The sequence below is a fragment of the Rousettus aegyptiacus genome, unplaced genomic scaffold (genome assembly GCF_014176215.1).
Source record: "Rousettus aegyptiacus isolate mRouAeg1 unplaced genomic scaffold, mRouAeg1.p scaffold_m13_p_17, whole genome shotgun sequence".
Lineage (NCBI taxonomy): Eukaryota > Metazoa > Chordata > Mammalia > Chiroptera > Pteropodidae > Rousettus > Rousettus aegyptiacus.
In genome coordinates this window covers 17,481,148-17,497,663 of record NW_023416292.1, presented here as the reverse complement: position 1 = coordinate 17,497,663, position 16,516 = coordinate 17,481,148, and the positions used below count along the sequence as shown (strand labels likewise).

General features: G+C 55.8%; 1 protein-coding gene across 1 annotated transcript in view; it reads left to right on the top strand.

Annotated features, from left to right (window-relative positions):
• Positions 1-386: 386 nt before the first annotated feature.
• PAPPA2 (pappalysin 2) overlaps positions 387-16,516 on the top strand; it is a 169,733-nt gene continuing 153,603 nt past the window's right edge. The window contains exon 1 of the mRNA XM_016154370.2: positions 387-1,260. Coding sequence (XP_016009856.2) covers positions 387-1,260 — 874 coding nt within the window. The remainder of the gene's footprint in view (positions 1,261-16,516) is intronic.

Genomic DNA, 16,516 nt, shown 5'->3' with positions numbered 1-16,516 from the left:
GTGTGTGTCTGGGAGGCTTTGGCCAATGTCCACATGTCCCTCCTCTAGAATCGACGAGGGGAGGGGCTATTGAAAAAGGGGGGGGGGAGGAAGAAAAAGAAACCTGAGCTCTCTGGAGGAGATTCAGAGGAACCCAGAGAGAGGAACTTCATCCTGCAGGGACTGAGCTAGAGCAGAGAGAGCGAGGGGTGTGGGCCGGGCACCAGCGCGGGGAGCCAGAGAGGCGCTCTTCTGGGGGCTGCTTAGAAAAGTTTGGTGCGTGAACAAAACGGTTGCCCCAGCGACTGCAAAGCCGCTGCTGGCCGTCTGGTTCCCTCCTCCCCATCGCTCCCGTGTGGTACCCAGAAGTTGACTTCTGGTTCTGTGCAAAGAGCCAGGGGGGAGGGATGAAGTGCTCAAAGGTCCTGGGAATAAGCCTGGTGATTCTGGCCGGGTGGGCGCTGGGCACGGCCGCCTCCTCCGAGCCAGGCTGGACGCCTAAGCGGTCGCTGGCTCAGCGAGGACACCTGCGCCAGCTGCTGTCGGAAGGAGAACGCTGCTGGCTGGGGGCCAGGGTCCGGAGACCCAGGGCTGCCCCCCAACACCACCTCTTTGGGGTGTACCCCAGCAGTCCGGGCAGCTACCTGCGGCCCTACCCCGTGGGGGATCTGGGCCCCCGCCATGCAGGACGCAGGGAGCCAGCCGCCGAGGGCGCGGCAGGTGCTGGCGTGAGCGGCGAGGCTGAGCGTCCCCTGTGGGCAGGGGACGGTGCCATTGGGCAGTCCGCACCGCTGCGAGACGGTGACGCTCGTCCTGACGATGGAGGATCCAGGCCGGCTCCGGGCGAGGCTGGGACTCCGGAGCCCTCAGCCGCGGCTGCCACCGTCACCACCCCCTTCGCAAGGCGGAAGGAACCCACGCCGGGGACCCGGGGGGAGGGTCGGGCCAGGACCAGGCGTCCTCGCCAGGCGGCAAAGGGGCAGGCAGAGGGCGTGCAGGCAGACCCCGGAGCCTCGCCCCGACGTTCCCAACCTCTGCCTAAGCTCGGGGTCAGGACCAGGGCTCTGGAGGACAGCATCCAGAACGGAGAAGCGGACCCCTCCTGGGACGCAGAGGCCTCGCACGCCCGCGGAGGAAGGTTGCCCGTCCTGTACTTCTCGGGGAGGCGGGAGCGGCTGCGGCTGCGGCCGGAAGTGCTGGCCAAGATTCCCCGGGAGGCGTTCACAGTGGAAGCCTGGGTGAACCCGGAGGGAGGACAGAGCGACCCGGCCATCATCACAGGTAACGACCCACGCCGGGCTCTCCGTGGTCCTGGGGGCTACGACGGCTTCATCCGTGTTGGATGAGGCACAGGGGGCGGGCGGGGCAGGGGTGGCCCCGGGGCTGGCCCGGGCGTGGTGGGGCAGAGGCTTTCCTCACCGGCCGGGCAGGCCTCCACACTCTGTCACCCGAGAGCACGGTCTCTTGTCCTGCTCTCCGGTCCCGGGCGCTGTGCTGGCACTCAGGGGACCTCCGGCTCACTCTTGCCCCTCCAAAGGGGGAGACCTCTGCTTCTTTGTCACTGGGGAAAAGGTGTCATATTTCAGTTCTCATGGTCCAGTATGAGAGACTCAGCTCCCCCCCGCCCCCCTTTGAAGCTATGTGAGAAAGCAAGGACCCGGCAGTGAGTCACGCCTGGCAGCCAGAGGACAAGGCTGCCCGGTGCACCGCCGTGGGATCCTGACCGGTCCCCTGTCCTTCGAGTAGCCCTGGAACTTAGCAGAAATCCGCTCCCTGGCCCGGGTCCTGGGGTCCCCTGAGAATCAGGGGCGTCTGGAAATGGCGAGCACCTGCACGCCACCTCCCTGGGTTCCAGCCCTGGCTTTTGTAAGAGGGACCTGAAAACGCGCCTGGCGCAGCTCTCTGGGTTGGATCCGAGGCGGCGTCTGGGACCATCACCCACATTATTTCTCACTATTCCCAGATCTCGGTTTTCACAGAACGTCACCCAGCAGGACGAGGAGCAGGGTGGGGTTAGGAGCCACCGTCTCCCCTGCCTCACGGAGGGCGGCGGGGAGGACAGGGGGTGAGGACGAGAGCCGAGTCTTCCCTGTGTCTCACCATCCTTCGGGGTCCCCCGTGACAGACCCGCACACGAGGCTCGGCGCACGTAGAACCCGCTTTCGTCCTGTGACTTCGGATTGGTCACAACACCCATCGGGGTTTCCGGTCCTGTTACTTTGATGGGGAGACGGAAGCCACGGGAGGCATGCCTGAGCGGACCGGGGGGGGGGGGCGGGCGGGGGCGGTGCAGCTGCACAGCCCCGAGACGCGTGACAGCTCCCCAGGCCGCCGGACGCCCGCACGTAAGCCGCCTCGGAGCAGAGAAGGCAGGCTGGCGGCAGGGAGCCCCTGCACGGGGCCGCTGCCTGGACGGCCCCCCGGACGCCCTGCCTCCCCCTCCTTGGCTGTGATTTCGCCCTGGGAAGCTGGGATTCCCAGACACGGAGCACGCTAGAGTTTTGTGGTTTCGCTCGATTTTATTTTGGGGTGGGAGAGGGCGTGAGGGGAGGGGAAGGAGAAGGGGCTGGGCTGGAACGTGTCGGTCGGGGGAGAGAGGGAGGAGAAGGAAATCCTCACTCCGGGGCCGAAGGGAAGAAATAACACGACAATTATGTGCTCGGCGCTGGCAGCGCCGCTTTCCCCAGATGACATCCTCTTGCTGCCCGCGCTCGCTGCCGCGTGCCCATCTGCCGGGGAGGCTGTGCGCCTGCCGTCGAGACCGCGGCCGGCGGCACCGCCCGCCCCTCCCCCTGCAGTGGCGACGTGGGGACCTGGGACCAGCCCCCTGGCCGCGCAGCATGAGCACAGGATCCAACGGGGGTGTCTGTGAAGGAGGCTCTTAGACGCTGCCGCTCTGGGTGGTTAAAACCCCCGGCTGAGGAAGCAGACCTGGGAGGGGGCTGCCTGACCCCCGTCCGGTCTCCTCCATGCCCGTCTGTGTCCTCTGCACGGAGAGCAGCATCGCGGCTCGACTCCAGTGACAGCATTCCTTGCCACACCTCCCCCACGCCTCTCCCTCCTTCGCCGCCCACCTGCCCATCACCACCCGCCGCCCCCCACCTTGCCACAGGCCACAGACCCAGATCCTTCTCCAAAGTGCCCATCTGAACTCTTTTAACCTCCCTAAGCATGTAAAATTAGGCAAGAAATCTTTTGCAGACAGTCTAGCTTCTGAGGTTTCTTTCTCTTCGAATCAGAGTGGCCCCTGTGGTATCCTGGCGTTTCCCCTTGAGTCCTCAGCAGCAGGGGCCAGGGGCGGGGACCCCGAGGTCCGGCGCCTCCCTGCTTCAGGAAAGATTCGAGGCGAAGTGGGGGCTGGGAGCAGGCCGTCATTCCTCAGGGTGCTGGAAACCAGGCTCCCGAGGGCACAGGGACCCGTGTCTCACTGTGCTTTGCTCCTGATGCTTCGCCGGGGCCGGGGCTGAAAACTGCGAAGCGGTCAAAGGTCGTCCCCGTAAGGAATACAGGTCCCCGAGGTGCGCTGCTGTCAGCAGGGCGGCCCATCTCTGCCTCCCGTCCCAGCACTGGGCACTGGGCCATTAGCTGGTCACCGCCTGCTCCTGGGTGGGCGGGGGTGTGGGGCGGGGGTCGGCCTCCACCTGTGCAGAGCGGCGATGACCGGGTCACGTTCCCAGGAGGTACATGTGGTTCAGACGCCGACGCTCTGCTGCTCCACGGAGGACGGTCCAGGTGCCGCGAGGCTCGGCTCCCACACTCTCCCCCCAGCGGCTCTGAAGCCCCAGCTTCTACCTGCTAACCTTAGACCCGGCTTCTTGAGTCTCGTCTGCTCATCTCCGGACGTCCTCACTTCAGCCGCAGCCACTGTAAGGACCCCGCAGATGCGGCCGTGGGGAACACTTCCCACGCGGGGCACTAGGTGGCGGTGTTGCTTCACACACAGGGGCGCAGGCGCCTCTCTCTAGAAGCCGCGTCCGGGGAAACGGGTCCGGCTTCCTCCTCTTCCTCCTCGAGGGCTGTCCTGCCCCGGCCTCCCCTCTGTATTCACTCGTCCTCTCCAGGAGTGTGGCTGGTCGGTATCTCTTAGAGCCAGGTTCATCCAAGTCTTTTTGCAGGGCCTATGCGAAGGGGCTAACGTGGCGTTTTGGGGGGCGGTGACCAACTTGCACTTGTAGCAACCAGTGAAAAAAACAAAGCCAACAGGGGTGACCTCCTTCCCCTCTCCCCAGACGCCCACATTCTTCCCAAGTAGGAAGTCGGACTCTGGACTGGATCGCTGGGGGACACTTCTGTTTAGGGCCAAGGACGGCGCAGGCCCTGTTACCTCTGGCCCCCAGCAGGGGAGTGATGGTGCCGGGCCCCCCGAAAACGCGGCCTCATGAAGCTGCCTCCCTTCTGCAGCTCGGAAGCCGGCAGCAAGGTCTGCGAGGGGGCCGGGTGCAGCCACTCCAGTGGGTCAGCTCCCCGGGGTCCTGGTCAGTCTGGGACATGTGCTACCTGGCAGTAGCCTGAGGTCAGGAGCCTGTGGGGACCCTGCCGTGGGCGTGAGCCGAATCCCGTCCCATCCTGGTGTGAAAACCACGCCCCATCACCCAGCCTGGAGACCGTCCTGTTCCCTTCCCTCCTCTCAGCTTCCGTTCCTCCCTTTCAACCCCAACACACGCGGGAGAAAACCTTGTGACAGGTCCCACCTCACCCATAATTGACTTCAAATGTTCCCTGAAGTGGCCCCGGTGGGGAACCACCTGCAGCTCCCAGTGGCAGGGGATGGAGCCTGATCCAGGTTTCCTCATCCGACAAATATTTCTGGGGAGCCCTGCCACGCAGAGCGCGGCAAAGCTCCGCGGGGGGCACAGAGGGGTCTGCGAGCTGCCCCTGCCTTAGACGAGCTGGCCTCCTCGGAGGACCCGAGTTTCAGAGGGTGTCCCCCAGTGCAGAGCGTGGGAGTCAGGCAGCCCTGCAGTCCGGTCCCCCTCTCTGACACAGGGCCAGGATCTTTGGCAAGCCATTGACCTCTTCGGAGTCTTGGTGTCCTCGAGGCAAAAAAAAAAAAAAAAACAAGATCATGTCCTGCAGATCATGTCTACGTACGTCACGCACGTGACGTGCCTGACACATAGCTCGGCCCGTGCCGTTGACGCGTGACGTGAGGTCCATGCGGCGTTGCGGGCGGGAGGCCGTTGTCGCTGAGGGCAGTACGTTCCTCTCCGTGTCTTTGACTCCAGCCCGATAATCTTTGCTTAGGTAGGATATTAACTTCATGATTTCATAGGCTTTTAGTCTGCTCATCTGTCAAATAGGAGCGGTGATGACCAGGGTTTTTGACAAGGTGGCCTCGGAGTGGTCAAGGACACGGCAGGATGAGGGCTGAAAGGGCCCTGGCTTTTTTAAGCCGCGTTATTTTTAGCCTGGGCTTTTGAGTAAACTGGACCGCGACACCAAAGCTTACATAAGGTCTCAAACCCTTTTGAGAGTCCGACGAAAGCTTTGCGCCTGCCCCGTGAAAAGCGTACAGATCTGGATGGTTCACGTACATTCCAGAGTTCTCTGGATTCCGCTGGCCTTCGCTTTAAAAGCCCATTGTGAACAGCGTGTTGATAGCTTTTTTATGTGTGTGTTACAAATGTCACCGACCGCGGTGGCGTTTCTTTCTCCCCGTAAGGAACCTCTGTACTCAGGGAAGTCGACACTTGTTCATGGGGAAGATGGAGGATCACGGGGGACAGAGTCACGGACACAGACACGTCAACCTACGTGCAAAGAGGGTCTCCAGGAGGGCCATGTGCCCGCTCCGCTTTCGTCCGGCGGGACTCGGCGGCGAGAGAGCCACACACGCGCCTTCTCCGGGCTCCTCTGAGGGCCCCGGGAGCCGCCCCCTTGCCCCGGCCGCTTGTTCCAACGTGTCGGTGCTTGCCTGGGGCCTTCATGAGGCAAGGCCGCAGCCGTCCTGTCCTTGATGTGGAAGGGCCGTCATGTGAGGGCCTTGTTGGGCCCCCAGGGGGGGGGCTGCCCATGGTCGCGGGGGTGCGATTCCTGAGCTGCCCCTGTGGACAAGGCGTGGGTGCTGATTTTTGGTTGGGTGGTTGTGTGGCCCTCCAGAGGAGAGGCAGTGTCTGGTCGCAGAAGTAAGACAGACTGTCCGTCGGCCCCCTCCTCCATGCAGCCTTCCTGCATTCCTTGTGTGAAACTCGTCTCCTGAACTTCTCGGCGTTCACGGCCCTCCACATGTGGCTGGCCCGGTGCACGCGACTTCCTGCCTTGTTGCTTCTGTACATGTGTCATTTCGATCGGCCGAAAGCTCCCCATGAGGCAGACGTGTGTCTGACTCGCTTCTGCCGTCCCAAACTGTCCGGCACAGCGTCGGAGTCGCGGCGGTGTGTGTGTGTGGGGGGGGGGGGGGGCGGGGCAGAGGAGGTGGAGATTTCGATCTCTGGATGCCCATCAGGAATGAGGGACTTTCCAAAACTGGGGGGGGGGGGTTCATCGTGGGTAGCCGGGGGAGTGGCTTTCAGATTCTACGTTTGCCGCCTGCACAGGTGTCTCGGGGGCCTCGGAGGGGAGCTGGTGGGTCACAGCTTCGCTCCGACCTTCGAGAGAGCAGCTTCTCGCCTGCCTGTTTCATGTGAAGAAAGAGTGTAGTTACTTTCTAAACGCTCGAGCTCTCGACTCCAGAGCAGGGGTTGGTATCCCGGGGCCTTGGGGCCGCATCTGGTCCCAAGCCGGAGACTGCTTTTGTAAATGAAGTTTTGTGGGAACCCAGCCACGCCCACGTGTTTTCTGTGGCCGCTTTCATGCTAAGTGGCCGAGTGGGTTAGTTGCAACAGAGACCGCGTAGCCTGCAAAGCCTAAAATACTTACCGCCTGGCCCTCTGTGGAAAAAAACTTTGTCAACTCGTGCGTGCCCTAGAGCATTGCTTCTCAAACCTAAGTTTGCAAAGGGATTCTTCTAAAATCGTCGTGGCTGCCGTGGTGATACGCCTCTCAGTGGTCGCACGAGAGTCGGCCCGGCCTTGGTGGGCCGGGGACGCAGACTCCAGACGGCTGTGACGCGGGCTCTGGCTGGAGGCCTTGTCCAGCATCCGCACACGGCACCGGCGTCTCCGGCGCGTCAGCCCGGCCTCGCTCCTGCTTTCCTTCCCCGGAGGCCAGGCGTGTGGCGTGGGCCGACGGCTCTCCCAGCCTTTCCGGCCTTCCCGTAAGACGCTCTTCACTGTCGCCAGGTCGGAGCTCGGGTGGTGCTGGGGCATTGCCGTCTCTCTGTGGCCCACACGGGCCGAGACCGGGTCTCTGTCTGAGTCACAGCGGTGAGAGATCTGGGACTGCGGAGTCACCCAGGCGTCCGGGGCACGGATGGGGGAAGGAGAGTCGCTTGCAGGCGGCGGCACAGAGGGGCTTCCTCTGAGCGTGACGGTGCGACTGTCCGGCGGCTCACGCTCCAGCTCCACTCCCTGGCGCTTGAGGTCATCAGCGTCTCTCCGGGGTATTTGTGACCACATGGTAGAGGCAAAAATGTCCTGACGTTACTAAGTCAATGGGCAGCACATAGTCTTCTAGTGAACAGAGGATGCGTTGGATGAATACTGGCGTGGTGAAAGTCATGTGATGTCTCACTTTAAGAAAACCTGACATGCGACCATCTGACCTGAGCTGACGGATAAGCCGGGAGGTTAGTTTCATCAAGAGCATCTTCTCCAAGCTTCCTTTAAGTAAGCCGCGTGCCTCCAAGTCACGGAGTATACGTTAAACACTATATAAACACTTCTCAGGGCGGCACTGACTCTGTAAACCGTACGTGGCAAAAGAAGTGCCAAAGCAAATTTCTGAGAGGGATCGCAAAATTTATTTGGTGGGGGAAAGGAAAAAAACAGGAAATCGATGTTGGTGCTGCTTAGCTGGAGCTCTAAAAGGGGGTTCTCAGAGGGACTTGGCCAGAGGTGGGGTCGGGTCGCAGAAGGGGGCCGCGGCGTCCTGCCGTGGGTGACGCGGTGACTCTGGGTCTCTCCCGGGACCAGCTCGTGCTGGGGGCTGGGGCGTCGTCTCAGGATTAAGAGATTCAGAAGCCCTGAGGCTCTCTGAGGTGTGGGACTCCACGCCGTTCTCTCAGCTTCTACCCAACCTGCCTTCTCCATTCGGGGGGTTTATGTCCCCAAATTCATTCCTTCCTCCCTCCCTTCCCCCTCCTCACCCCACTCCCTCCCTCCTTCCCTCCCTTCCTTGTGGGAATGACTAAAGTAAGAAGCATTTTCGTACTTATTAAACTTCAGTTATTTATTTATTTCCTCGTGGAGGAGAATAAAGTTGCTCAGATGTACTGAGATAACGGACAGTGTGACTCGAGGGGAAATTGCCCAGGACTTGCGGGGAGGTGACAGCAGTCTGATGACCGCCCTCCATCCTCGTGGATCCAGCATATTTCCACGGGGGGCGCTGTGGCCGGCGACCGCCCCCCGCTGTGGGGAGGGAGGGAGTGACGTACACAATGCGAGCGGGTTGCTTTTTCTCAGACGAGGGCTTTTTCTTCGTTAGGGGGATGGAATTTTTACGGGGTCGTTGCCAGTGCTCTTGGCAGCTGCGCTAGCTGCCTCTCCTGGATTTAATTCGTTAGCGAGTCACCATTCCTACCATGAGCAAGACATCGGCCTTGGGACAGTGGGAGTGTGGGGACGTCGAAGGCAGGATTACCTGTTCTCGGTGAGTTTTTAATACACTCGACGCGATAAGGCCTGCACGTGTTAACGTGACGTATAGTATTAGCAGTGAATGATAATGCCGAGCGCTATTACTCTCTCCATGTTACCGATGAGGAAAATAGGACGCAGAGTCGCTCAGTGTTGCTCAGGTCTGCAGAGGTGTTCAGTTTGGTCGATCCAGTGGATCTCACTCTGCAGTCTCCCCGGTAAGCTACTCTTAACCACCTGTGTGATTCTCCCTTGGCTGCTGGGCTGGCTCCCCTTGGCCATCGGCGGGACTGGATCAAGGCCGTGGAGAGTCTGGAAACGAGGCAGGGTTGTCTCGGGAGATCATCTCCACTCTTTGGGAGGTGTCGTCTGTTCCCTGGGAGGCACGCTGGAACTTCGGGTTGCCCATCCAGGTAGTTTTTCTTCTGACCCCGGTGGATTACTTTTTCAGCAAGAAAAGAGCTAACCACCCAGGCAGTGGGTGACAGACGCCTAAAGCCATGTTGCTGTTCGTTGCAGTGATCAAGGAAGCTTCCCTAGGCACGAGGCTCCTGCTGCCCCAGACCTTTGCGGGTTGATGGCCGTGCGGGGCCGGTGTCCTCCCAGTTCTGGGCTTCACAGTAGCCCAAGCCCTTTGCTTTCTAGACTTTTCCAAGCAGTGTCGAATTCTTTTAAACAACCTCCAGGCCATAGAGAAATGGGATGGTCAATGTACTGTTTACTAGCTAATTTAGTTTTGCCCTTACGTTATTATTAATTATTCCGGTTTTCTAACATCACTGCAATTTCCTAACAGACAAATCGGAGCAGGTCACCATCTGCCCTGTCTTATCTTTCTCCACTTAAAGCCTTTCAATGGCTCCTGATTTGTCATCCAGAGTGTAAAGTCAACACTGGTTAACTCTTATTTGGTGTCCTTTGTGATCTATTCCAGCCGACATAACTTACCAATGCTCTACGTGCAGTGTATAATTCTTAATTAGCCCATTCGGCATATATTTATTGAGTGTCTACTTTGTGCTAGACTCCATTGTGAGCACTGGAGGCTGAAAACAGCTGTAGTTAATAACAGCTTACATTTTTTGAGTCTTTACTATGGTCAGGCTTTACCTGTATTTGATCTCAAATGAAGTCACTATCGCTATCATTAGTTTCGTTTTATGGATGGCAAAACAGATTCAGAGAGATTGTCTATCGTAGAATATTTGTTAAATATAAAAATCGAGAAATTCCTTTCCCTGTGAATCTGCACTAATGAAAATGAGCACATATATGTTATTTTATCTAGTTTGGATCAGAATACATATATTGTTTCAGAACTTACACTGAATGTTTTTCTAATAAATCAGCTGTAGATGTTTTCCCATGTCCATAAATATTCTTCTAAAATGTGGTTTTTATTTTTATCTTATTAAGAAACTTTTATTTTATTAATTTATTTTTCTTTCAGTTTTATTGATATATAATTGAGATACAGCACTGCATAAGGTATAGTGCATGATGGCTTGACTTAACATGTATTACAAAATGGTTACCGCGATCAGGTTAGTTAACGTCCATGATCTCACATGGATTTTAAAAAATGGAAAAAAAAAAACCATGTTATTTTTCGTGTGATGGAGACTGTTAGGATTTACTCTTTTATCAACCTTCAGACTTACCACACACTAGCGTTAACTATAGTCGAGTCCTATGTGACGTCCCCAGGATGTTATTTATCTTCTAAATGTGATTTTTAAAGGTAGAGCGGTATTCTGGTGTTTGGATGGACTGCGTGGGTTTTTTTCCATGATAAATAATGCTGTCGTGAACATCTTCGTCTATCCCGTGGGTGATCACACCTCTTCGCTTGTTTCCTTACAGGATCAGAGGACGTGAATGTCCTTGCCGAAATGGCTCCCTGGGGTGGTTTACTGGTTTGCTCTCTTCCCCGCAGTGCGTGAGGGTGACTGTTTCACCAAACGTCACCGAATCGATAGACCATCACTGTTTTCCATCTTCGCTAACATGCGAGACGAGAATGTTTTCTTAATTTGCATTTCTTTGAGATTGAACACTTGGAAGTCTTATTTCTTCTCCTATGAGTTTCCCCATTCATGTCTTTACCCGCCCTGGCCTCCGTTTTTCTGTTGCTGTTCCCCTGATATTATCGTGCAGGTGATATGTGAGCAGAGAAGTAACTCAGGTGCTCGCTAGGCCAACATGTCTGTGGCGTGTGTTTGCATCTGTGTGTGAGCGTGTGCGGGTGCATCTGCCGTAAGCGGATGAGGGTTGGTGGGGGGCACTTAGCTGCAGATGTGAAGTGTATTTAAGTCACTAGATGAGCCTCTGTTCCCTGCCCTGCCGCTGACCAAGGCCCACCCTCAAAGACACAGATCTTGACCTACTCTGATTTAGAGTCCTTCAGCTCAAAGTGTGGTCCGAAGGCCAGCAGCAGTGGCTTTGCTCGGAAGCCTGCTAGAAATGCCGAATTCCAGGTGCTGCCTGAGCCCTGCCGCTGAATCTGTGTTTGCTCAGACCCGGGGTTGCTCAGAGGTGCGGCGAAACCCGGCCGCTCTGGTCCAGCCCCGCCGCCTTCGGGAGACCCGCGTGCGCTCTCAGCCTGACCGGCTCACGCGGGCACTTTTGACCGCAGGCGTCCGGACGGTGGTGCTGCATTTGATTTAGCCCCACCCTCCCCGCCCGATGGGTAACAGCGATAACCCTAAGGGTGGCTAACAGGGGTCGACGCTTTGTGTCGGAACCTTGCTGAGTGTCGCCTGCGGCTGTCACGTGGGCTCCTCTTCTGAGGTCGCACACACCTCTGCATTCTTAGTCCCCGCCTCGCCGTTCTCAGTTTCCCTGCTCTCTCGGGTGGTCACGAAGCAAGGCCAGCCTACTCTCTGCACATGTGCCTCCTGGACTCTCCCCCTAGGCGTGGGTGGCCTGCGGGAAGCCAGGGACACCCCCCGCCCTGATTTCTGTCATCTTCGTGCACGACGAGAGCGTGACGAAGATGAGAAGTGGACTGTGAGGAGAGGTTGAAAAATGTGCTGAAGACGCTTGTGAAACTTTCCCAGGAGCTTTGCCTGCTCAGTGCTCTAATTTGTCAAAGCTTGGGCCGCAGATGAAAGGCTGGGCCTGGTCCTGCCTCGAAGCAAAGTTATCTAGCAGAGCTGGAAAACACCTCCCGGCCTTCGTTTTTCACTCTGTCCCTCCGTTCCTGCTGACAGCCCCGTGCGCTGCCAAGCTGCACAGCCTCGATGGGTGGGCTGTCCGCTCCTTGTCCTCGACCCGTTCGTCCGCCTTGCACTGTCTGGGGTGGGCAGCCGGGTGAGGAGTCGTGCAGAAGGCAGTGGAGAGCCCTGTGTGTGTGTGTGGTGGTGGGGGGCCCAGGCACGACACCCCGAGAAGGGACCCAGCCTGTAGCGGGTTGATGGATGGTCACGCCCTAACCCGGCCCTGTTTCTAGGTCGTTTTCCTCCTAAAAACAAGCTGGTGCCGCACGGCATGTTTTCTCAGTTACCAGCGCTGGTGCCGCTGCGCGTGACTCCTCTGTTCTGTCGAGCCTCACCTTCCCGAAGCGGAGGGGCCTTCTGGGCAAAGCAGGACTCTCACCCCCAACTTGCATCCTCCCAGAGGTGCAGAGAACCCCCCGCCCCCCCCCCCCCATGGGGATTCCACGGCCGGGTCTGTGCCGAGGGCGGCGTCGCTGCCTGGGCCTCGTCTGCGTCTTCCGCCAGCCGCCTCGGCCTGTTGTTAGACGGTCTCTCCTCTGTGGACTCTGCCACGGGGAGGTGTTCCCTCGAGGATGGGGCTTTGCCCAGGAAGGGCTCTCGGGAAGTTTCACCACACGTGCTGTCATCCAGGCGTGCAGGACCGGAAGGAAGCAGCTTACGATGAGAAGGCCAGGGACCAGCACATCTTACGTCCTGGGCCAGTCCGAGCGCCTGTAGCTGTACAGCGAAGAGAGAGCTTGGTCCGCTTTGCATCCATCAGCCCTGCAGGTCAGATGCAATTGCAGGGTTATCGCCCCGCCCTCCAAAAAAAAAAAAAAAAACTGGTGAGAAATGTTCCTGCTGGGACTCAAGACTCACGTGACTCAGCTTGACGTCCGGAGCAGAGTGGGTGCAGTGCAGGAGCTCGACCCTGTTTCCTTTTTGATCGTGTGGAGAGTTCCCAGATCCCTAAGACACGCTCTCGTCCCCAGCAAATGCTCAACTTGCTTGGCCGAATGAGGAAAACAGCAGTAGTGTCGTGAGGCTCGGCAAGCTGCAGAGACCACTGATGAGGGCGGCCGAGGACGGCCTCGAGGACACGGTGGCGCTTCGGCTGGCTTTCGAGGGGCGTGCGCGTAGATGGGAGGTGTTGGAGCCAAGGGGAGCGATGCGATGTTCATGGTGTCAGAAAAACGGCGTGTTGACTAGAGAGCAGATTTTGATCGGGAAGGTCTCACGAGGGAGGATGAAGTCCGACTGCCTCATCCTCAGCACTCGGCCCGCATGGTCCCTTAGGGTCACTCTGTTGGCTTTTGCATTTGTTTCAACACTCCAAAATGAGTTCACATAATGTTCCCGAAACACACACGCTCCTCCACTTTGAGGAGGAAAAGGCACGCGATGCTCTTTTCCCTTTGGTTGCTACCAAGACTAAGAGTGCCAAGGACAGGTTGACTCCCGACAGTTCTCAGAAGAGTCTTTGTTTTCCCGCTGTGTATCGATTTATATAACCCCTGGTATGAATGGTGCTTTTCTCCTCGTTACAGTGCCAAGAGCATTGCCAAAGCATAGCTCCCTCTCTCTGCTCTTGTGGTCAAGGGCAGTCCCTTCCGTCAAAACCAACCGACAGAAGGTTCCAGTAGGGGAGAGGGAAGATATCTGCCGGGGAAGGAGGCGAGCGGTCGGAGCAGTTGAGGGGCGGGAGCCCGTCCTGTGGGGATCGCCTCGCCTCCCTTCCATTGCATTTCCTCCTCATGCGGAGCCCTACGTGGCTGGTCGCAAACCTAGTGGAGACGCCAAGAAAGAAGCCAGCGGCGACGGCAGCCGCTGAGCCGGGAGCGAGTTTTCAGTTGAGGGCTGTTCGCGTCCCCCGACCTTCAGCTACGATCCTGGCTTTGGGAGAAGAAGCCCTTCCTTCTCCCTTGGGATGCTTGAGAATTGATTGCCGAGCATTACGTGTCACGGGAGACCCTGTAGGGCCACCCAGAAATTTGACCAAATGTTTAGCAAGACAGCTTGTCCATGTGGGTCCTGGCCATCAGGGAAATAGTAAGCCTTGTTCTAGGCAATCCATGCGCGCCAAGCCTTCCCAAGATGTGGACGTTAGCCTGTGTATTTTTGGAGAGTCAGATCCCATTCACCTTCAAGGAGCAATCCGAAAATTTGATGATGCCGAGCTCACCGGCCCTTTCCTGCTCTTCCTCCCGAACAAGAACTAACAACTTCAGTTTCAGTATTCGAAATGTCTTAGTGTGGTGGGAAGAACCTGGCGTTTGGGTTGAGCAGACCTGGCGTCCGTCCCTGTCTCTGGCCCGTCCTAGCTGTAAGACCGTGGCCGACCCACTTAACTTCTAGGATGCTCACTGTTTTTTGTTTTGTAAGGGAGGATAATAAAATCCAGGTCATACATTTGTGACACTTGGGTCAGTATTTGGAGCATAGCGGACATTTAATAAAAGGTAGGTTAAGCCTCCTTTCTTCTTCGTGTAAGACAAGACCTCCTGAGTGCCAAGGAAAAACCCAAGAAACGGGAGGAAGGAGGATTCCTCCTCTCCAGGGGCCACATTTAAGTATTTCCCCATTAAACGGTTTGTAACATTCTAGCTGCGATCTTCTCTGTTTTTAGAACTTTTTTTTTTTTTTGTAATCAGGGAGACTGTATCCCAGGTTGAGAGAAGCCTTTTCTCCTTGAGGGAAGTTAACTCTATACATTTCAAACACTGGCAATTGATAATAGTAGAGACTATATGCAAATGATTTTTTCCTAAAGACCCACATGAGTATGTAGCTCTGTGAAGCTACTCAGGGTCTCTAAATACACTTGCCCCTGTGGAGTTGAGTGCAGGAATAAAACGAACAAGAAACGTTCCTTCGGTTTACTTCCCTTCTTCTCTGAACTTAGATTAAATACAAGGTAAGGTGTTGGAGCCATTTTCAATCTAGTCAACATCGATACATAATGGAAGCCAGTTCCAAACGAGCTAAAAGGACGATACTTAAAGGTTTAAGATGACACGGTCCACATGCTTGGCTTCGGTTCCACCACCGTTTTTCAAGTGACATCATTCGATCTGACTTTTCCTAATCCATGGGCTATCACGGTTCAGTTTAGTGTTGAGTGATTCCATAAATCACGTTGATGATCTGGTCCCTCTGTTCCTCCCAAGAATGTGGCTTTGATGAATAAGCAACAGTTACGACGCGTTCGCTTCCATCGCATGTACATCCAAAGTTGTAAAACCTCAACGTTGCACAAGCTCAGAATCTGAGCGTGGATAACGTGTTGGCTTAGACGGAGCTGCTTTTTTCAGCTTCTCTCTGCTAGACTGAGAAGAAAGAGAAGTCTCCTCTATGTGGGGATTTGGTACTTTTTCTTTCAAGGCAGAGTCCACCTTACTCCTCCTTGACAGCGTTGAGGGAGCAGGGCTGGGGGCCCCCCTGAGAGCGTGTGGGTGCGCTGTGCGGGCTGCTCTGTGTCCCAGCGTGTGGTAACTTCAAAATGGCTATTGGAGGAATGTTTATACCACAGAAATTGGCAAATGCTTCAAATCAGGACTTGTTTGCTTTCCCCCTCCCCTTCAGTTGTTAAACATCGCACAGTGATGTTTATATCTAATATGTTTTTCTTTTTGATATCTTGTTATCAGATGCTTCTCAGCATCAGAGTTCATGTTCGTCAGTCATTTTTGTAGTTAGGCACTGTGCTCAGATCTTCCACAAGTGTTCTTTAATTCTCACAACAACCCCAACAGGTAGGTTTGTGATCTCGGCTTATTTCTGACAGATGCTGAAGAGCAGACCAGTGACAGATTTCATTTTACAGGTGCAATCTGCAAATGAGTAGGCTGAGGCTCAGCAAGATGAGACAACTTTTCCAAGGCCACGTAGCATATAAGTGGTAGACTAGGCACTGAAGCTCTTGGCTGACTCATGCTTGTCACCACCGTGCACCATGGGCTTCCCCACCACAGAAAACTTTTCTGGGCTCCGAGTTATGACGCCATGGTTCCCAGTGCACCCAGCCTGGCCCCAGAACCCTCAGGGCCACAGTATCTTTATCTATATAAAGAGGTTGGTGATGATAATCTTGCCTCGCTCACAGGATAGCTTTAAATGATAGTTTCTGTAAGATCGCTTTGGAAAGCTCGAGTATGATATAAATGGGAGATATTGTTACATGCTAAAAAGTGAAGGAAAAAATGTTTATAAAAAGAGCACCATATCCCAGTGTAGAAGATTCAGCGAAGTGGGTATTTTCTATAAATGCAGGTTCTAAGGAATCTTACAGTGAATGTTCCTGGGCGAACTGGAAAAACCTTTAATCTGGGATTGCCTAAACTTTTCTCATGGGATATTTGGTTTTAGGGCTTCCTAACTTTCCCAGATAGTCTCACTGGTAATCAAGGTGGCTCTAGTTTCACAGGTAGATTTGGATGGTGAGTGTGTTCTAGGAATCAAATTATTAAGAGGATGGATCAGCATTGGAAAGTTGGCATATAGTAACCTTAGGCAGAATTTCTGCTCTATTATGTCTATGTTTTAATAAAGAGGTTCTTCTTTCACTCCCATAAGTTTCTTATACTTCCAACAGTCAGTATATTTCATTATATTTATTTATTAAGCTTTCTCTTCTGCACTGTACCGAACTCTCCACGATGTCAA